Source organism: Neolamprologus brichardi, chromosome 18 (genome assembly GCF_056152115.1).
Source record: "Neolamprologus brichardi isolate AB-2024 chromosome 18, ASM5615211v1, whole genome shotgun sequence".
NCBI lineage: Eukaryota > Metazoa > Chordata > Actinopteri > Cichliformes > Cichlidae > Neolamprologus > Neolamprologus brichardi.
Window position 1 is genome coordinate 30,977,501 of NC_142121.1, and position 21,529 is coordinate 30,999,029.

The following is a 21,529-nucleotide window of genomic DNA, read 5'->3' on the forward strand; positions in this document are numbered from 1 at the left end:
GGTACACCAAATGAGGTTTTGAAAATACAAGTATCCGAAGAGCACACTGTCAGTTTATACAGAATGGTCATTTATTGGATTCAAATGCAGTTCCAGAAATGACTTTTACATTTAGAAGGCATTTGACAGTAGTGCCCACCTTCCTACTGATGCACAGCATCTCTGAAAAGCAGCAGTATCACGTACTAATGGCTGGTGTTTGACAGAACAAAGTCACAAGTAAGAGTTTACAATGTTTTAGTTATATCAAGAACAAGTATCATTAAAACAAAAACCCCAGAATAATGAATACGCAAATCAAAAATCACACAATCGTGACGTCCTCAGAGGTTATCTGCCATCAGATCCTTCAGTCATACTGCAGTCGATATCCGTTTTGACCAAGCTTCGTCGCACAGCTTATTTGAGCCTTGGGTCAGCTGTCGTGGCAGACTCCATCATTGTGTCACTGTCCTTCAAGTCAGATTGGTCCACAATGATTAGGGGTCCCAACACAGAATTGTGACTCGGGCCGTCTGATGCTGCAAGGAGAGTTGAATTCATGAGTGGAGAAGCACAGCCTGCTTCTTTAAATCAGATGTCATTTGAATCCCTTTGAAAGTACAAATCTGATAGCATGCAGTCACATTAAAGACACATGAGGTTACCCCATTCAACACCCCTCCTGGACCGAGACTTGCAGCTCAAGTCACAGCAGTTACAGAGGGAGCTTCGTGATGGGTCATCAAGCAGCTCCCATCTGGAGACGGGGACAAAAAGAAAAGCAGTCATGTGGAGCATAACTTCCATATTCAGCAAGCAGTGTTCAGCCTGTTAAATGAGGAATTAAAACACAAAGCCTTGTAGTTCAGCAGTATGAAATACAGTTTAGTGAAGTACAATTTTGCTCAAGAAGAACACTTCAACACTTTAAGTAAATCTCTTTTTTAAGCGCTCAGATGCTAAAAAGCTTATTGAGTCTAACAGTAATGTCATTTCCATTTATCCAGAGACTGAGGAAAAAGGTCAAAACTTACAGTTGTTGAACTCAATAATCACCTGTTAGTTCCCTTTATATAATGACAGGCCTTCTTGCTTTCGGCAAAATTTTGAGGATCCCACACAGCCAGTTTACAGTGGATGTACACCTGAGGAACACAGGGCTCAAATTAAAGTTCCTTTAAATATTTATTCTTGAAATAATTTAACCTGTTCTCACCTCTCCAAAACCAAAGTTGAAGGACTGGAGGTAGAGGATGATGGAAGACGAGTGGTACCGAGGCAGAAACATCGAGTTTCCTTTTTTGCTTTCTAAAAGACACCTGGAGAAATTGGTACGTCAGATTACCAATACGCATCCCTTCCACTACACTGAGTACAAAGTCTGAGCAGTACTGGAACCCTACCCCTTGTTGCCAATGAGTGGGTAAACCTGGCTGCCAGGCCGCAGCTCAGCTGTGGGGGCTGCGACACATTCCTCCATGAGCAACAGCAGTGGCTGATGAGACTTCTGCTCCACTGCTGCCCATATTGGCATGGGGGAGCCCAGAGGAATGATGTTCGTCGTTGCTATGCTTGATAGCTCCTCTGTGGAAAAGTAAATGCTAAGTAGTGTGTGTTTTAACATGTGCTCGTAATTTGGCATGGTGAGAAGTTACCATTGAGAAGCGCCATGTGGAAGACCAACCTGCTGTGACCCTCGGAAACCCCATATCCAGGGTTCACAAATCGGGGAATCCAATCCTTGGGTCTGAAATAAAAAATATTTAAGAACGGCACGATTCTACATTTCATGCAATTTCAGTTTGAGAAAAAAAAAAAAAAAAAAATAGAAGTGTCACAAGCCTTCTGTAAACACATTCAATGGGATGCACAAAATCTGGAGGGTTTGGCTTTGCCTGTGGCCTGTAGCTCATTTCATTCTGATAGAATATGCGTTTTCCCTTTACCTGCAAGAGGGGAAAGCAAACAAGTGATTAAATTAGAGCTCACAAGTGAGTGGAAGCTACTGAAGTTGCATCTCTCAGGGTACAGTACCATTTTAGTAAACTTGCACTCGGAAAACGTATAGTTGAACTGTGCTTCCCCCTCTCCAGAGGGCAGAACGTTCCACTGAGATGCCATGCAGTTTCCAAGAAAGAGTCGAGCTGCATATGGCACCAGCTCCGCATTCACCCTCCATGTCACTCTCACAGAGTTGTTTGCACAGACCACATTGATGTCTGGAAAAATAAAACAAAACTCACGGTCATCTTTTATGTGGACAGAAATACTTAAAAATATGTATCTGTGCATATATGCCTGAAATCCCCCCAAAAAGAATATATACCTGCATTGGCAACAGTTGTTGCAAAAACAGCCAGGACAAGCAAATCTAGGTAGAGATGAGTCCCCATGTCTAAACAATCTTGTACACATTGGGACCAACATGCTTTATGAACTTCTTGCTTAATGACCTCAACCATCAACACCTGTGAGAAAGCAGAGCCCACGGATCACAGACTCAGAGTGCTCTATGAGCTCATCACTGTGTGATTGGGTGGACCTTGAATGAGTGGTATCTTTATTTTTACATTTCTTTTTCTTACTACATTTGCTTGACAGAATTTAAGTTTAACGCATTTCCTTCCTCTTATCAGCATCTTTCTTCATCATGAGAAAAGATTAATGTTAGACTTTTTTTTCTAGTTATCTTTGGAAATGCCCAGTCTTACAGAAGAAAGTGACACCTGTCATATCATAGGCCACTGAAACTTAGAGTATTACTTTTCATAAAGCTTACAAACTCTATGTGGATCAGTAACTCTCCCATCCCAACAATAGACTCTTCACACTGTTGAGGTCTGGGAAGCGCTTCCGCTCCCTTAAGGCCAAAACAGAGAGAATGAGGAGGAGCTTCTTCCCCCAGGCTATTCGGGCCCTGAACCAGGTGTAGGACTGGACTCTCCCACACACATCACTATAAGACTGGACTCTCACACACATCACATCACCACACGCACCACCACACATTTCCTATAATTCCTATAATTTATAATCTTTATAATCTCTTTCTGCTATTTGCACATTTTTTACTGTAAATTCCTAAGTTAATTTGTAAATTTTGTAGTAACCCGTAAATTGTAAAGACTGTAAAAGTTTTTTTCTGTCATTTAATGGTCGGGCATTGTACAGCTACAAGCATTTCACCCCCATGTCATACTGTGTATGGTTGTGTGTGTGTGACAAATAAAATTTGAATTTGAATTTGAACTTGACAAGCTTATTTGAGTTTACTTTTGTTGACATGCATGCAAGACTTGGAAGAAGTATCCTAGAAAGCATAAATCAGGTAAACTTACATCTGCACGTTTAGCTGGAAGTTTTCTAAAATTGTATTTTTGCACCAACAACATAATTCCCAAAGAAAGCTGAAAAGTTTTAGCACAGTGGGCAGTGTGTCCTTAAAATGAACAGCTAGAGCACAAGAGAAGAAGAGGGAGGACTAAAAGATTATCTACAGCTGGTATTCAGTATCTGAAAGTCATTTCCTTAGGAAGGGTGGCCGTCAAGAAGCCATTCTTAAGGAAGGAAGAAAGGGGTGAGGTATACCAAATTGCTAAACAACTGGACTGAAAATCAATGAAACAGGTCTTGGAGTGATGAGTCCTTGTGACTGGAATTACTGTGTGTACGTATGGAGGAGATTAGGAGAGAGGCGAAATAGTGAGTGTCTATATGGTGGAGGCTCTGTCATTGTTTGGATCTGTATTTCAGCCACTGCTGTTGGGGATCCTGACAAAACCATTAATGCAGAAAAGTGCCATCAGACTTTAATCCACCATGGGAAAACATCTGAATGGCAACAGTTTTATTTTTCAACACACACGCTGACAATGCAGTAAGAGCATACGTGGAGAGAAAAACACTATCATCAATGGAGCCAGAGCCTGGACCTCAACAAAATTGAAGCAGTGTGGGATCGCCATGACAGTGAATGAGACAAAAGGCAGGCGACATCCAGAGAAGAGCTTTGACTGTTCTTCAACTTAAAGGCTACCTGAAGAAATGACAAGAAAGCTGCCTAAGAGAGTTCAGACTGTGATGAGGAATAAAGATTGTCATACCAAATATTTACTTTCAAGCTCATTAGAATTGTACAAACTGTTTTTGCCTTATATTCTGCATTTATGTGTATTTTGTGTGCTTCAATGAATCACATTTTCCTGGGAAATTATGACGGAAATGACGTGATTCAAGACTTTTGCACATAAGGACTACTGTTTATATTTGTTCTTTTTGCAGTTCAAAATAAAGTATAGATGAGTACAATTCAGCTGTCGGAGGCAATATTTTTATATGATGTTGCATCACTACTGAAAATTGATTACATAAATGTATAATGGTATAGCTTTTTGGAAGTTTGCTTTTATTTAGCTGCCATGATTTTACTTACCAAACCTTTTGTACATATGGGGTATAATTCAAAGCCGTACAAAAGTACATTCTTTTGTTCACATGAAATCTGCCTGCGACTTTAGAAATAGATGTATTGAAATAACAGATATATTGAAATAACTTGCCGGATTGCCGGAGATGATCTTGTATTTAGAAGTTAATACGTCAGAGAGGAACAAAAATGCTGGTGTGTTGTGACGGCGTCATGTCCGGAATGTTAGCCTGTGACACAGGAAGTAAAGTCCGGTTAGCAGAAGAAGTAGATTGTTATTCGGCAAATTGCTGTTTAGTTCACCAAGCTGTTCATAAAATTTGTTAGTATTATTTTCTTCATTCAGCATGTTGATCAAAGTCAAGGTAAGAACATTACTTTCTTTGATTCTAGCTCGGGCTCCATCGGTGGTGTTTAGTCCGGTCACTGTTTCTCGATATCCCGCTAATATCACAGAGCCGGTTCACTCATTTATTTCAGGGCCCGGGGCAACAGAAAACCCAACTTACACCCGACATGCTGTGAAACAGATCAGTGTTAAGCACCCGGTCATTCAAGCGAAACTGCTCTTTCTTCACTGAGTTGCTATTGTTTGACGTTTGCTAACACTCGTCGTTGCTAACATCTAGTTTTGGTGACTGAAAACAGGTTGGCCCGTGCTGTACTACAACCAGTGAAGAGTTTATAGTTGTGACAAAGCAAAAAGAGCAAAAAAGGTTTAGGGTTTACACTAACGATGACACGAGACTTCATTGTGTACTTGCGACCGAAAAGTTTAACAGAGAGTCTATAAACAGAGACATGGCGACTTGGCTAGTAGTGAAAATAATCCGTTTTTCCATTAACCAACACGGGCATCCTTTTCGAAACCGCTGTATGCAGATCCAGAGTTCAAATCATCTGGCAAAATTACATCAAATTTTGGATCAAAAATTTCCAAAAAAGTCCCAAAACATTTATTTTAACCGTAATTAGCTGTGTGACAGTGTTTATGTACAATAGTATAGTAGCTGAAATTCCCTGGCAGCTTGCCTCGAGCCCAGAGAAAATCCTTGGTGAATTCCTCCTTCTTCTTAACCATTTAGGATTGTAAAAGTTCAGTGTTTCTATAATCATTTTGTTATGTTTCAGACTCTCACTGGAAAAGAAATAGAGATTGACATAGAGCCCACAGATAAGGTAACATCTTATGATAAATAGTCCTTGTTAAATGCAGCTTTGCGATTTTGTAGCTTAATCTCTTGTTTTTGCTCAAATCAAGGTGGAGCGGATTAAAGAAAGAGTGGAAGAGAAGGAAGGGATCCCACCGCAGCAACAGAGACTCATCTACAGTGGAAAACAGATGTGAGGCATTTTGCTCTGCAGCTATCTGCATATGATCTCCAGGTGTTCTCTAATCATCTCCTGTGTTGTCTTGTGAACCTCAGGAATGATGAGAAGACAGCAGCAGACTACAAGATCCAGGGAGGCTCAGTGCTCCATCTTGTGTTGGCGCTAAGAGGAGGATCAACAAACCACAGTTGCTGCTTACCCCTGTCCTCCACGTCATGAGTCGCTGTCATCATGGGAAGCCGGCCGAGTGCCAACGCTTTAGGTGTCTGTCATCGTCTAACCATGTTACAACACAGAAATCTGAAATCCTCCGTTTCCAGGCCGACGGAAACGAGAAAACAAAACAAAACAAAAATCAACTGGAAACATTAAAAAGAAAAAAGGACGTTCTAATTCCTTTGTACTTGTTTTTGAAATCCCACACTGGCTTTCTGAGTTTGACCAGTTAATGCAGGCACCCATGAAGAGACAGTTTGACAACACTGTGGTCTTTTTGCTTGTGAATAAATGATGAAGTTGATCCAAGTGTTGTCCTCTGATATATATACACATATACACACACACACACACACACACTGAAATCAAGTCACAGCTGAGGATTCTGGAAACAGTTTTTAATTAGAAAATGACATGAAATTGAAGATTGAAAGACAATCCAAACTGCTGTCAAATGATTCCTTCTGTCTATAATTTAGTTAAGGTAGTGATACAAACAGTCTGGTAAAGACTCCAGTGAAATCCATGTAGAGCACCGTTGCTGACATCCAGTACGCGGAGTGGTTTTAAAAGGGGTTAAGATGAGTTATCAAATAAAGTCATATGCTGGCTTTGTTTACAGTCATAAAACTCTTGTGCTTATACTTTGAATATCTAAAATATACATTTTCCGGACAGCATCATGCACGTTTTTCCTCTTGCGTCACCATACACTTACATCAGAAAATAACTCATTTTGGTAAACAACAGACAAAGAATAGCATTAAGGAAAATTCTTGTATGGGAGTGATTAAAAAAACAAAACACAACTCAGAGTTAAATAATCTTGGCCTCAAAAGCTAAATATTACATTTTAAGAGAGGATGAAAGGCACAGGAATGGTTCAGGACATGGATATTGCTGATCAGGTGAATAAAGGGGGAAAAAAAAGATGAAGGACTCAAGTTTGTGTTTAAAAGCTTCCTTTGATCCAAATTTCATATATTTGTGTTTCCTAATAAAATGATGTGTATCTGATATAATAAATTAGTTGTAGTAGCTCATTAATTAGTGTTTGCCTCCTCTCAATCAGTGTAAAGACAAATTTATTAAAAGCATGCATAAACTGCTATGTGTGTGTGTTGATCTGGTGGATGACTGACAGAAGCCCCTCAAAGTTTATATTACTGTGGAGTGAAACACTGAATACAATCAGCTGTAGCAGCTTGTAAACAAAAACCCTGAATGATATCTAATAGACAGTTGTCGATGCAACACTCTTTTAAAAAAAAGTATTTTATGTTTTTCCATTTTGTACCTGCATATTCCAGTGTCCACTCCAATAATCTCCTCGATCTATTCCTGAGGAATGGACAGATGCAACTCCATACACGAGGCTTCTGAGAGAACCGTGTTTCTTACACGTAGAAACAAGAGATCAGGGTAACCGAGGACCAGCAGTGTGTAGGGTGCGTCAGTAGAAAGGCTGCGTCAGAGAGAACCGACGCCCGCTGATTCACCCACAGACTGGTGTCTCAGTCCTGTTGCATCGATTGGCTGAGATCACTGACTGAGTCCAGGGAAGGAGTCGATCTGGACCGTATCCTGAACAGCTGATCCTTGGCTGGTGTAAGAGATGCGGAGCCTCATTTTCAGATTGACCTGAAAGGAGAAGCAGGACTTAGATACACACTACTACACTGAGCACTACGTCTCCTGTGATTAGAATACAATAAGCCTGACATGGGGCACATATTGCAATGATCATGTCAAATACAAGATATTTGTTCAAGATGAGAAAACACCTCGTATTTTAGCATTAACACACAGAAAGATTGCAGATTGCAGATACAGTCATGCAAAAAGTAAGTGCAACCACTGAACCTGTTGGCTTTTTGACAGAATTTAGGAAGCAAAAATTTGGATCTCTTTAAAAAGTGCCTAATATAAAAACACGATTTTGTTGTCGTGCTCATGATTTAAATGAAAAACACCTTCAGTAAATGCACCTCTGCATTAATCACACCTAAAATGTGAAAAAATGAATATGACCCAGTATTTCCAGATGAGTTGCCAGTAATTGGTTTCTCTTTAGGAAGTCACAGGTGAAACCTTTGTTTTGTAAACCTCTGACATGTCGGCTCTGGTTTTCTCTTTGTCCTTGAAAGTGAGCATGAGTATAAGAGTATAGGAGATTCTTTGAAATAAATCACATGACTATAAGGAAACTCATGTACAAATGGCATAGATGCGAGTAAACCCCAATTTGAAGTCCAATGAATATAAGGACAAAAATCAGGCCTTTTGCAACAACTTGCTCTGGAGAGAAAGTTGAAAGAGGGTGCTGGAAATGTTATGGTTTGGAGTTTTTGCTTCTGGTTCCTGTCTTCTTGCACACACCATCCATCCATTCTCTTCTGATTATCCAATTCAAGGTCAGAGGGGGTTGGAACTATACGTGCTGTCAAAGACTGAGAAGTAAGGTGCACCCTGGACTGGTTGCCAGTCTGTTTCAGGGTTAATACAAAGGAACAAACAACCAATCACACTAGCATTCACACTCATACCGGCCAATTTACACTCACCAACTGCATGTCTGTGGGAGGAACCCGGAGAAAATCCACACAAACACAGGGAGAACATGCAAACCCCACACAGCCTAGCTGGCCAGTGGATTCAAACCCAAGATGGCTGTGTTGTCACGTGACATTACAGGTGCTGCCCACTGAGAATCAAAAAGGTTCGCACCAAGCACACTTGATCGAAACTGATTGGAAGCTAAGCAAGGCCGGGCCTGTTTAGTACTTTGATGTTCGAGGCTGATTAAAGCAAATCTGAGCCTCTGTCTAAATGCCGTGAACATGATGAGCCCAAGCACACTGGCAAAGTCACTAAGGACTGCCTCAGGAAGAAGAATTGTTGCAGCTTAGGCAAGATAGAAATTCCACATTTGAATCATGTTGAAATGTTACAGGTGATTTGAAGCAAGCAGTACAAACCCTCAGATATTTTGGGAGCCGAAGGAGAGAAGAGAGAGACCAAAAACTTCAGAGACTAGTTGCAAATATGCCAATTGCTTACTTTATTTCTGCTAAAAAGCGCAGTACTAACTTCTGATGCCAATGGTGTATTTACTTTTTACACAAATGAATATTATATCTTGACATTCTGTTGAATAACTGATCAGAAACCTTCGACCATGTAAACAGGCTTCAAAGAGAAATACATTTATCAAAAAAAAAAAAAAGCCAACAAATTCTTTGTACTTACTTTTTCATGTGATTTCAAAAGCGTGTGTGAATACCAGCTTTATTTGTGTGTGTGTTTACGCCACCTTATTGGGGTTGTTGAGGACCACCATCTGGGTCACTTTAGCTGCGCCTCTTGCAGGAAGAGAGTCCCCGCTGGGGGCCTTCATGTGTAACTGGACACTCTGGAAGGAGGATCAAATGAAGCTTTGAAGTTGAAAGCACACAAACCCACACAAGTTGTTCAAATCCATTTGCTGCACTGGTGTTTACCAATGAGACGTGACAGGGGCTAAAAGTGACACCTATCAGTAGGGCTGTAGGGCGGGATATTAGAAATGCAGAGGTCCTGCTTCTAAAGGTTTTACTAAACAAGCTGCACAAAAAAAATCTCAGAGCCTCAGAAACAGTAATCTCACAGCAGCCACTGCGCTCCTGCTATAATCCGCACATACTGGTTAAATGTGTGGCAGACGGTGGCTCTTGAACAGCAGTTTAATCATCTATCAGTGATGATTAGCAGGATTTTATTGCTGGTACTGATACAAACCTTGGGCACTGCAGCCTGCAGGGTGAAGCCTCTGATGTCTGACTCAGTGGAGTTGGAGGCGGTGAGTGTGACGGTCAGGCCTGAATCGGACTGTTTCTCACAACCCAGTGTTACAGTCACACCGTCCTTCTCATACACAGTCACCGTGGCAACTATGGAAAATACAGACAGTGTAGAAGGCTGCATTAGCTTAAAATCAGTATTTAGCCACAGAGAGTGCATCAGTCCCTTAAAGAGCAAACTTCAATTCAAACCTATCCACCTGGTTTCTTCTAATTATCGTGACATTTCAGAGATTATCCAGTGACCCGATTCAACCAATTCTCTAGCTGTGTGTCTAAAAATCACGCCCTGTTTCCTGTTTCTGTAGTTCGTTGTGTGTATATGTGAAGGTCAGACCTGGCGTGATGGGAGTGGGCTCTAACCCTCCAAGCAGATCCAGGAGGTCTCCTCCAACAGTGTTGGGTGTGCTGACAGGAATGGGAGGAGCTGCGCTGCCTAATGCCGGGCTGGGCTGCAGAGGCTGCTCAGAGCCACCCAGCAGGTCCAACAGATCACACACCTGAGAGACACCACAGAGGGGAGGAGATAATCCAGCTGACTGCACATTATTCAGATGCATCCATATGCAAATGGCAGCTTAACAGAATAAACTTTATCTAAAAACAGCTCTGGAAAAATGTCCAAATCAAGTCAAGTATTAACTTAAGTTTGAAATCTAAACTAAAACAATAAATTCTCCAGAGGGGCGATCTCTTTAAAAAGGAGGTCAGACCCAGACACTGGGATTGATCTATCCAGCAGGCTAAAGTGTGACCCTAACTGAATTTTTCCCATCACCTTGTACCTGGTTAGCAGGCTGCTGTGGCTCTCCTGGCTTGACTTTGACTGTTTGACTCTCCTTGATGGTCTCCCCGTTGGTGTGACCCTGTGAATTCTTTTCAATCACGGGCATCCTCTCAAGCACTGCTGCCCTGTGAAAAGAAGGACTATTTCAGCTCTTTTGGTCAGAAAAAAACATTTTTATTTAGTAAATTCCTCAGTGGTTATAATGACAATATATAAAAGGCCTAAAACAGCTCCACATCTCATTTTGTAGAAAATGTTGACCTAACCACTCCAGTACCTCATGTGGTCATATTTTTTGAAAAGAGCGTTGTATTCAACTGCCCTCTGCTGGAGCTCCACGTCTATACAGCTGCCGTAGATGCTGACGATGCTTCTGATTCGACTGTCGGGAGTAGAGTTATGAAGAGAAAGAGGCGCAGTTAGGGGATTCACAGGGTCACAGTCACTGTTTGCTGCTACATAAGAGTTTCTTACTCCACATTCTCAGTGATGCGCGTGCTGAGTTTCATTGTGGCGGTCAGAGCAAAGCCCCTTGTTGACGGGGACGACATGTGGGACTGTAGCACTGTTTCCAAGACGTCCAGGACGTCGTCCTCTGTGACCTGAACAACAGACATGTAAGTGCAAGGTTTGACAGCTGGCAGCACATTTTTTAATTTAAAAAAGAAACGCAGTGCTCGTAATTTCAGCTGAATTTATTTATTTAGCAAACAGAAGATTATCAGAAGACACAGACAGTAACTAAGTAACGTTGCACTAACACTTTTTAGATCAGCGATGTTACACTTGCTACTGAAAAAGTTGTGGTCACTTGTTTTATTGCTATACAATAGAGACGTGTTACAAAACAGATCATCAGAGAGACACATGTCGGCATATGTGTCCCCGTACTGGCTGACTGACTCAAGCATTAGCCAGAGTCAAATGTCACCTGATAGGTTGACCTCTGTAAACACTTTACTGATGAGTTTATGAGGGAAATCACTTATTTTGGGACAAAATGAATGAAATACGTAAATTTTGTTCATTCAAAGTATCCTTTGAGTAAAAAAAGGTTGTGCTCATTGGCTAATAATGTGCAATTGACAAGATGTCCAGTGAGCGTGAGACTTTTCAGTCAGATCCATCCTTTACTCGTCACGTCTGAAAACGCTGATCTTCAGGCTTTAAATTCACAAGCCACTTGATGTCACTGTGGCTACGTCCATGCAACAATGCACAACGATGCAGTTTTACAGTGAAAAGTGCTTCATTAAAAAATCAATGGACTTTATCAGCTTTTTTTCTGCACGTTGGAATGTGTGTAATTATAGGTTTATGAAGCATTTAATCAAGGAGATCTATTTTGAAGACAATCCAACGACATGAACTACTAAAATATTCAGGGGATGAATATTTAACGAGATTTGAACAAAGAAAACTGGCTCCTGTCATTATCACCATCGCTAATTTTCAGAAGAATTTCAAATTTGAATTTCTGCTAATGCTGCTCCTTCCTTCTGCCCTGCTCGTGCCGACTACCTATTTATTCCCAGCTCGCAGCTGTAGCTGTGACTGCAAATTACACTGTTATCTTTGTGCTGGAGAATTTTTACATGGAAAAACCTAAAAGATAACGTGTATTTGAAATGACATCATCTGGCAAAAAATTTGGATTGCTAATTTATTGCAGCAGTGAGCAGTAGAGAGCTACAAGCATGAATTAAATAAAAACCCAAACCAGTGTTTGCTGTGCTCTGTGTACCTGCACAGGTTCGGTCTCCTGACATTCCCCTCTCAGCAGCAGGTCTCCATACTCTCCGATACACCAGCACGCCACCTGGACCAGAGGTTGCTGCACATACAAATATTACATAAATATTACAGAGCACATAAAATATGTGATGTTGCCAGACTGGCCTGCATTGCGGTTTGAAATATCAAAGCCATTTTCCCCAGATGCTGGAAAAATAGGAAACAGTGCTGGGCTGCAGATACGTAAATGCTCATCCAGCTTGGATCTGAAAATAAAGCCGTCTGCATCAGCCAATTTCAAACTGAAAGCAAAGCAGTAAAGCCAAAGCAGCTCTGTCTGACTCAGGACTATTACAGCCCTTTCTCTTAAGAGGGAAATTTAACAAAAATTCTAATTAACTTTAAACTCTATGAACACACAAAATTCTGACCATCTCTCATCAGTGAGGCTGTGGACTGAGACTCAAGTCTGATCATTATCCTCATGTTTAACGACACCACATCTGCAGTCAGAGCTGCTTTTTTTTCACGAGTTTATTATTTGATACAGTCAATGTTTGATACGCTCAGACAGTAACGATTTTACATTATATATCAAACAGGAGACCAATTTCCGTGTTTGAATTCTCAGAATTCTGAAATGATCTTCTGAGAACAGAAACCATCCAGACTCACAGACCTGCGAGATGTCACTGAGCAGAGCCCGGTAGAGCTTGTGAACGGTGTAACAGTGGAGCTCTGAAGTGTTGGTAATGAGCTGAATCAGGTTGGGCACCGTTTCGTCTCTCACGTCGCCCCCTGCCTGGCAGAATGGGTATCAAACACAAAACACCATACTAGAAAATAAACAAAACAGCTAATTTGGGGGTAACCTACATTATTCCTTCAGACACAACAACCTCCCTTATGGGGAGATTTTCATAGCAATAAATACACATTATAAACCTTTAATTCTTCCTAGTTATGCTCTTCCAAGCACTTTTTCTGTCCTGCATCATTTTGTCTGCACAGGACTAGTTTACACTTAACTATTCTCTTAGATAGGTGTAACATTTAAAGCTTTGTTATCTAAAAGCTTAAGAGATGAGGTACACACAATCTAGAAGTCTAATGTATTAAAAACACATTTTAACACAATCATAATGCATTCACAAAGAGTTATGAAAGAGGACCCTGTAAAAGAGGCAGCATTTACCGTGGTGAGGACATGCAGGATGGTGTCAATGTGCCAGCGCTGGGAGGGAGCATACCTGACAGAGACAGAGACACACACAGCTAACTCAGTGGTACACACACACACGCTACTGCATCTAGCACACATCGAAAAAGAGAAGTGCCTCAAGTTGTTGAATGATACACGGTAGAAACTCTGCAGGTTATTCACAGTTGCGGTGCCACTTAGACAGGAATATCAGTGTGTGTGCAGACGGACACTGAGAGACAGATGGGTGCATACAGCGTAGACACAGGCACTTTTCTTGTTACAGCTTCAAGGCTTACACAGCTGCATCACCGCATTTTGTCATACGCATGAATATACAGTGTATGTGCTCGCATGCATGCAGTGGTGATCAAAAGCCTGTGAATCCATCAGATTTTTTTATATGACTCTGGCTAAATGTGACATAAAAAATCATCAGGTTTTTAAAAGAAAGATGAAGAAAATGCATGATACGGGTAAGAAATGATCATCTGGTTATGAACTTATTGAGATGAAATGAAGGTGAATAAGAAGCTTTCATTTAGTGGGAGTACAGTGACTTGTGAGTGGGCGTTCTGCTTATATTTAAAGATTGGAGATCCCTCACACTCTGATGTTCACACTCAAAGCACAAACAAAGGACTCTGGGATGACTTCTAACTCCACCAATCAACAGACAGACAAACAGAGGAAATTAAAAAATGAGGCCTGTAATAGTCAGGACGCAAGGCAGCAAGGACAAAAAAAAAAGTCCCTGCTGCACATCTGCAGTGTACTACAGATCACGCAGACAAATGAGAAGGCTGCAGGTATGCTATGGTGGTGATAGCATCATGGTTTGGGCTTGTTTTGGTAGGACTAACCTTTAATTGTGGGTGGTTTGCAAAGATAAACTGTCAGAACTTTTGTTTGTAAAATGCTCTTAGGTCATGCAGCAGCACAATAACCCTTAGCACACAAGTTGTTCAACCATAGAATGGTTAAATAATATTGTTAATGTTTTTTAAACAGCCAAGTCAAAGTCCTGAACACAATCTAAAAGAAACGCTGGAGCTGAAGTGAAGAGTTCATAAGTAAGCCATCAACAATCCAGAGTTGAAGCTGTTTTGTATAAAGGAAGCAGCTAAAATTCATCCAAGCTGGAGGAATTCTGTGTGCAGGACTGATCAGCTGATGTATAGTTGGAACTATTGCTATAAACGGAGGTTACACCAGATACTGAAAGGAGATGTTTGCTTACTTTTGTCACTCACGGACATTTAATAACAATTTTTCAGACCCCAGAGTGACCAGATATTATATTGTTGTCTCATTTGAAACATAGAAACTTCTAAAGGGTTCACAAACCTTGAAGCAGCGCTGCAGATACACTTCGTGAAAGAAGTATATTACACTGTCTTCTCTGCAGCATTTCACCTACCTTTCAGCAGCATTGAATATACCGCTGGCAGTTTGAGACCTGAGCTCGGGGGGGCAGGAGGAGAGGAAGCTGAGCAGTTCCTTCATCATAGAGCGGATGTTGGAGGCTGACACCAGAGCCAAAGAAAGCTCCAAAGCACGGCTGGATGGATCGGAAAAGAGAAACAACACTGGTAATGCTGGATATGCAAGCTGATCCTTCTGTGCTGTTACAGCTCAGGTCAAAACGTTCTGAGCTGATAAGATGTTTGTTTGCTCAAACTCTCCGTGTCCATCAACATTTACAAGTTTGCGGAAAATCCCTTTAGCAACACTCTGATCTGTCTGTAACACAACCCACCGGTTGGATCAAAATACATGGAGGAACTCTTCAACTAGAAAACATCACCAAGGAGGAATAGTCCCAGAGCAGCACTACAGTTTTGAGTATACAGACCGGATGTGCAAACTTTTCTGATATTAGTCAGCAAAATATACTTTTTTTAAACTGCTATATACTCGTTTGCAATATATTAATATTAATTGTATATTAATCATTTTGTTTTTCTTACAGCACAATAAAATCTGTTTGGCTACATGATGAAACTAGAGATGGTAGTTAGCATCAAGCTTTAGCGTGAGGTTCAGACTGTTAGTGAGTAGCACAGTGGGAAGCTACACCTGCCAAAAATACAGAATGTTAACGTTGCCAGGTCAGTGGCACTGTTACGTCGTTTTATTGTTATTTCATCAATAAAAATCAATCACTACTTAATGCGAGCCAATTAAAAAGTATCAAAAACATAACAGGAAATCAAATACTTCTAGAATCATTTTAACAGAACATCTACAGATGTTGAACAGCTGTGCTAGGCAAAAAAAGAAGAAGAAAATCACCGCTTAACAGAAGCATCCTGGTCTTTCAGGCAGTCTACTATAGTCCCTCGGTGGCGCTGCACTGCATTGTGGTCTGTCCCAACAATCTTCTGAAGAGAGGTCATGGCGATATAGCTAAACAGACATACACGAAAGCCAAAAATAATGAATGTTTTGAAAGTTTTAAGTATCGTTCTCTATTATAATGAAGCAGAATTCGCTACACCAAGGTCATCTAAAGTGACTGTGTGTGGAAACGCATCCAGTGGATAAATTATTAAAATCTGATTTGAAAAAATGTTCAACCTGACAATAAAGATCAACAACAAAAGAAAATCTTAATTTTCTCAGCTTGCACGCATGAATAATTCATCACTTCACTTCAAATAACTCATGGACTGATCAAGTATTTATGTGGACGCAGGAGAGACGCTACCTAGTCAGGCAGGTCTTGCAGGAATAAACCTGTCACTCTGCAACAGAGAGATTCAGAGGACCTGAGGGTAGAAACTAGACAGACCTGTCTGCCCACAGGGCCCTTATGGGGACGAACCCAGAAAAAGATTGTAACACAATAAAACCCTCAGGAAACCGCAGCAGCGCCTGCTGGAAAATAACATGGTCTGAAATTGAGAGCTCAGCATGAGCAGTGAGCAGCGTGACCTTCTGGTGTGGCTGTAGAGTAATGGCTCTGGAGAAAGTAATTAGTCAGCTCAGATGATAAGAGCCTGTTGGGAGATTTCGCTCTTTGGCTGTAGTGAGTTTTCCGTTAGCCTGAAAAGGTGAAATGACCCTGAGAGATAAGAAAGGGAGGAGGAATGCGTACAGGGGAGGATTAGACAGGGAAGAGGAACAAAGATGTGAGGAAAATAGAACTAACCGAATGTTTCTGTCATTGTTCAGAAGAAATCTTCCCAGAATGTTCACAGCCAGAACCTGCAGCATGAGTAAAGGGAAGTGTATGTCTATGAATTAATAATTTGATCAGTCAGCACTATTTTTTTTAATGTATTCACGTCACTAAACACAGTCTCTTACTCTGAGGCCGCTCTCTGACTTGATGTCCAGCACAGTGAGAACAGTCTCATACAACACAGCATTGCCCACAGTCTTTGTACTGTCTGTGTTGGTCGCCACCTGTGTGGTAAACACAAACAGGCATACACACAGCTAGTACAGTGCCAATTAGAGAAGAGTATAGTTAAAAACTAGGGTATTTTTAACTACAATTATCAGATAAACAAAGACGACAGCTGAATACGTGTCTGCACTTAACCCTTCACCCTGTGAAGCTGAACTGAGCAGTTTCTGTCAAGTTCTTATAGAACAAAATGACTGAGTTTGCATCAGACGTTAGTGAGGGTGGTCTCTGTCTACGCAGCTACCTTTGAAAAAACACTAGAAACTACTCTAATGCTTGTCAAACCACGTCTTTACTGATATATACGGGGGTACCAAATTCATTAATAAAGGTAGAGGGGAAACGTCAACAGGCGCTGTCTTTATGGAGGAAAGAGTTAAAAAAAATTGCTCTGCAGAAAGGGCAGATTTTGGGTTGCAGCTTTTCTCAAGAATTTGTCACACATGCAACATGAGTGAGTGACTAATGCCATTTGTCACAGGAAACCATAGATATTAATAAATAAGATAGTTACACATGCTTCAACTCTATCTCCATGAGAAACAGTTTCAGTTTTGAGAAGAACTTTCTGGCTGGCTCTCATGTATCATAAAAATGCATTTCAGGTAAACTTTCAGGGTCATGTAACCAACAGGAGACAGGTGACTGGTCAAATGAAATGTTTGCTCATTCTGAAATGGCTGACATGTGGAAACTTTTTTTCAGATCTGACTGATGTGAACTGAGCCAAAGAAAAGCTTTTTTTGGTGAACGTGAACACTATACCTGAGCTAGGAGGTCGTTCATGGCATCGCTCGCTGCTTCATTGTTGCGACCAAGGATTCTCAGCAACCTTAAGATGCGTACCTGTGTTTGGAGACGCGACAGAAGGAACACGTGGATGGGAGGTGATTTTGGGAGTGTTTGTATTAGTGACACAGAATTAAACTACATTCATTTAAGATTTCGAGCCATGAAGCAGCACATAGTAGTAAAAATAAGTCCCGCTAGCCGACTCTGACTACACAAAGTGTAGCTGGGATGTGCAAGGGGTTAGTGGAATGAAATCCGACCTGTAGGAAGGGATCGCTGATTCCTGCCACATCGTGGTCTGGAGAATAACCCGAAATGACGAGACCTTTCATGATCTGAACCAGATCTGGTACCGTCTGGAATACACACAGCACAACCGCATTACGACACACATGTAGGAATACAGACAACATCTGATCAAGAGTAATCTGCGTGTGTGTGTGTCCCTCATACCTTCCTGAAGCGCTCAAGTGTTTCTGAGTTCCGCTCACACAGCTCAGTAATGAGCACCACAGCGCCGTGTACGACGCCTGAAGACAAATGAAAACCAAAAACAATAAGAAATAAACTGAAAACAGTATTCACAGCATGACGAGTTCACTGTGTACGTCATAAAAGTATATTAACCGTGGTTCTTCTCGGTGAGCAGCGAGCGAGCGGCTTTGGTGAAGAGCTCTCCCAGATCGTGGACTTTTCTCACGATGTGAACAGCGCACAAAGCAGCCTGAAAGAACAGCAGCGTTACATCACACGTCCACTAAGCACATGACGGTGGGATGTTACAAGTTTTACAGCTCATGAAGGATTTGAAGTCCTATAGGGCAGCGGTCCCCAACCTTTTTTGCGCCACGGACCGGTTTATGCCCGACAATATTTTCATGGACCGGCCTTTAAGGTGTCGCGGATAAATACAACAAAACAAAACTAGTACTGGTACCAAAAAAAAGAAAATTTATTCATAACACGTGAAAAGACCAAGGAAAACCGAGTAAACGATAAAAACGAGAACAAAATAACGCTGAAAACCGATAAAAACCCTGAAAACTATACATTTCACACCTGAGCCTCAACTCTCGCGGCCCGGTACCAAACGACTCACGGACCGGTACCGGTCCGATGCCCGGGGGTTGGGGACCGCTGCTACAGGGAACAGTACACATCCTAAAAAGTTGTACTACGTCACACTAGATGATTATGATGAATATTTAACAATCAAACTGCACAAATGGATCCTACATACATAATACATTATCCCTGACATTAACATGCTTAGGTCAGTGTTTTGAGTATAACATACAGCTTGCCAAATCACACACAACACAATACAGATTTGCTTTTAAACTGCCACCTCACTGGTAGTAATATTAACATTGGTAAAAGCTGCTGGATAAATAATTGATTCCTCACCTTCTTTTTAATGTAGGAGTTGGAAGCTCGGAGCAGCCTGTCAATCTCTGGCGCCAGATCCCTGCACATCTCAGCTGACCCCATGCAGGCTAGTGTGCAGAGAGCTAGAGACTGTATGTACTGGTTACTGTTTGACAGATCACTGAAAAACACACATAGATAGAAAGAAAGGCACATAGAGGACAAGGCATCATTTGCATTAACTGAAAAAAAAGATAAAAATATTCAGTGTTTTATTTAAATCATCATTATTTCAGTAAACTTTCCAAGATGTACAATTACACATTAAGGAATCTGTCATTAACTGCACCACCTTGTGTGAATGACAACAGCATCGAGTTTGGGTTATTCTTACTTCTTAATGGAGTTGGTGATGAGCAGGCTGGCGTCCTGCTTCTCATCCAGCAGCATCATGGCTCCCAGGTATCCTACGCGTTTTTCACTGTAGCGCGGGCTAGCAATCATCCGAACGCACTCCATCTAGTATGAACAGCAAAAGGTCTTTTAAAAGTGAAAGTGAAGTACCCTACCTTTTAACCACTCAACTGGAGGTCAGTCTCAGCTGCAGAGCAGCAGGGAGGGCCTCAGTGGCCCAGTTCCAGTGTCCACCCTCGTAGACACACAGGATTTCGTAGACTTTGCTTGAGGGCATTAACAACAATTCACAGTGCTCTAGTCACGGTAAAAGTACAAGCTTAACAAAGCACATAACAGCAACATCACTAGCAATACAAGGGAGCATTTTCACACAACTTCACTGTGTGCTCATTCCTTGTAAGATGCACGTGCTGGACATTACGACTTCACGGCTGATATGGTGTGACGAAGTGAGCCCAGACCCTCCAGCTACTGTGACGGCTTCTCACCTCCCCTGGCTCATTTAACCCGAAGAAACCCCATGACAGGCATTAGCCAAATCCCCTCACCTGACCAAAGTGAGCTGGGTAGCCCAGCATGTGCACGTAGAGCAGCTTGGCCAGGTTGTGCGATCGCCCTCCGTTGTCGGCTTGTCTGAACTGTGCCCGGATGGCCGCGCACTCCCTCTGAATGACTCCCCGCTCCTCACACTGCGTCCTGGCTGACCTGATGGCCCGGATCATCTCCTGCAGGGGCACTGATGGAGACATGGCTGTGTGTGTGTGTGTGTGTGTGTGGGTGGGTGGGTGAGTGGGGGTGAATGGTGAGATGTGTTAGTATGCGTTGTTTTGTGAAGGAAAGAGCATGACATGTTATTAACAGAAAACAAGAGTGTCACAACACTACATAGGATTTCATTTCCTGTAACAACATCTCCAGGCGTTTATTAAAGCTGTCACTACACCGCAGGACGTAGTAAAAAACACTCTCCTGTTTCTAGAAACACTCAGAATTTCAGGTGGGCTAATTCAAAAACACCTTAAACAACAGGCAGTGTTTTCTTTTCTTTTTTTCATTGGTGACAGGCTGATGGAGCACAAATAAACAGAAAGTTACTGTCATCTACCAATACTTTTATGAATTAGACTTGGGGAAATATACTTAAATGAACAGGCTAACTAACAAAATTAGCATGACTCTTCCGTGGTCGGTAATGCATGTCAGAGAAACGAGCCAGAGGCTAGCGCACTGACCGATCCGAGCTAACCTTGCAGATGCTGTCAAGCCTGGTATGGAGGAAAGAGTCGAGCTACTGAGCTAGCCACGTTAGCATAACAGTCTGCTTGTGTGTGTGCTTTAAAGCTCCAAAATAACAACATACCTCTACAGTTTACAGAGTTGCCAGGTTTTGAAAAGTAAAACCGTTCAACCGACGCCCCTCCAATACACGTCGGCAGTCAGTTGGTTGGAAACCCAATTACTGTATCCATACAGTTAGCGTGAAAATAGCAGGAGTTAACACTGTATTTCCTGTCACAACTTTCAAATTAAAGGTCAATTTGATAGTCGTTTTATTTTTTAACAAAAACAGTGAAACAAAATTAAATAGCACTTGAAACACAGTTAAATAAATACATATTTAATAATCCTATCAGTAATGAAGTGAGAATGATTTCTTAAAGCTATTGTATATTTGAACTTTTAATCAATTAAAAAAAAAATATAAAACTATTTTCTAGCACAAACTCACAAGCATACGTGACATACAATAGAGATTTTTACCTCTATATATCTCTGTATATCTCTATATAAATCTCCATAAAAGTATAAATCACCTCGAGAACATATGCAGTCTCATCATCACCCATCAATTATATTTAAAAGGTCAGTCACCGTTTTGTTTTTTGTTTTGTTTTGTTTTGTTTTTTTGTATTTTTAAAGAAAGTCCCAAAATTCGCAATGTTACAAACTACACACCGGATCCGGTTACAACATGCAAACTTTAGCAAACAGCCAGCTTATAACACAAATGTCAGACTGC

General features: G+C 41.4%; 3 protein-coding genes across 4 annotated transcripts; 1 reads left to right on the top strand and 2 right to left on the bottom strand.

The window, feature by feature from the left end:
* Window positions 1–138: 138 nt before the first annotated feature.
* On the bottom strand, window positions 139–2,375 carry LOC102789152 (zona pellucida sperm-binding protein 3-like). The gene is made up of 9 exons (XM_087831347.1): window positions 2,309–2,375; window positions 2,017–2,201; window positions 1,825–1,928; window positions 1,638–1,729; window positions 1,386–1,566; window positions 1,199–1,301; window positions 1,039–1,127; window positions 648–739; window positions 139–521 (listed from the first exon to the last, which is right to left on the bottom strand). Exons 1-9 carry the CDS (start codon window positions 2,373–2,375, stop codon window positions 400–402), a joined length of 1,035 nt encoding a protein of 344 aa, XP_087687473.1. The 3' UTR covers window positions 139–399.
* Window positions 2,376–4,623: 2,248 nt separating this feature from the next.
* On the top strand, window positions 4,624–6,260 carry nedd8l (NEDD8 ubiquitin like modifier, like). Its single transcript, XM_006802724.2, has 4 exons — window positions 4,624–4,773; window positions 5,540–5,587; window positions 5,670–5,752; window positions 5,836–6,260. The coding sequence occupies exons 1-4, from the start codon at window positions 4,756–4,758 to the stop codon at window positions 5,957–5,959; spliced, it is 273 nt and encodes a 90-aa protein (XP_006802787.1). The 5' UTR covers window positions 4,624–4,755; the 3' UTR covers window positions 5,960–6,260.
* A 79-nt stretch (window positions 6,261–6,339) lies between these two features.
* On the bottom strand, window positions 6,340–21,012 carry ap1g2 (adaptor related protein complex 1 subunit gamma 2). 2 transcript variants are annotated; one of them, XM_087832642.1, is made up of 22 exons: window positions 20,870–21,012; window positions 20,058–20,260; window positions 19,487–19,611; window positions 19,132–19,273; window positions 18,352–18,448; window positions 18,178–18,254; window positions 17,985–18,080; window positions 17,698–17,778; window positions 16,830–16,928; window positions 16,672–16,727; window positions 15,813–15,926; window positions 14,938–15,078; window positions 13,512–13,566; window positions 12,996–13,118; window positions 12,327–12,416; window positions 11,057–11,184; window positions 10,860–10,964; window positions 10,581–10,707; window positions 10,133–10,295; window positions 9,734–9,885; window positions 9,270–9,368; window positions 6,340–7,597 (listed from the first exon to the last, which is right to left on the bottom strand). In XM_087832642.1, the coding sequence occupies exons 2-22, from the start codon at window positions 20,256–20,258 to the stop codon at window positions 7,499–7,501; spliced, it is 2,370 nt and encodes a 789-aa protein (XP_087688768.1). In that variant the 5' UTR covers window positions 20,259–20,260; window positions 20,870–21,012; the 3' UTR covers window positions 6,340–7,498. The 2 variants fall into 2 exon arrangements, with proteins under 2 accessions (XP_087688768.1, XP_087688769.1); XM_087832643.1 differs by lacking the exon at window positions 20,870–21,012 and adding an exon at window positions 20,756–20,830.
* Window positions 21,013–21,529: the final 517 nt, after the last annotated feature.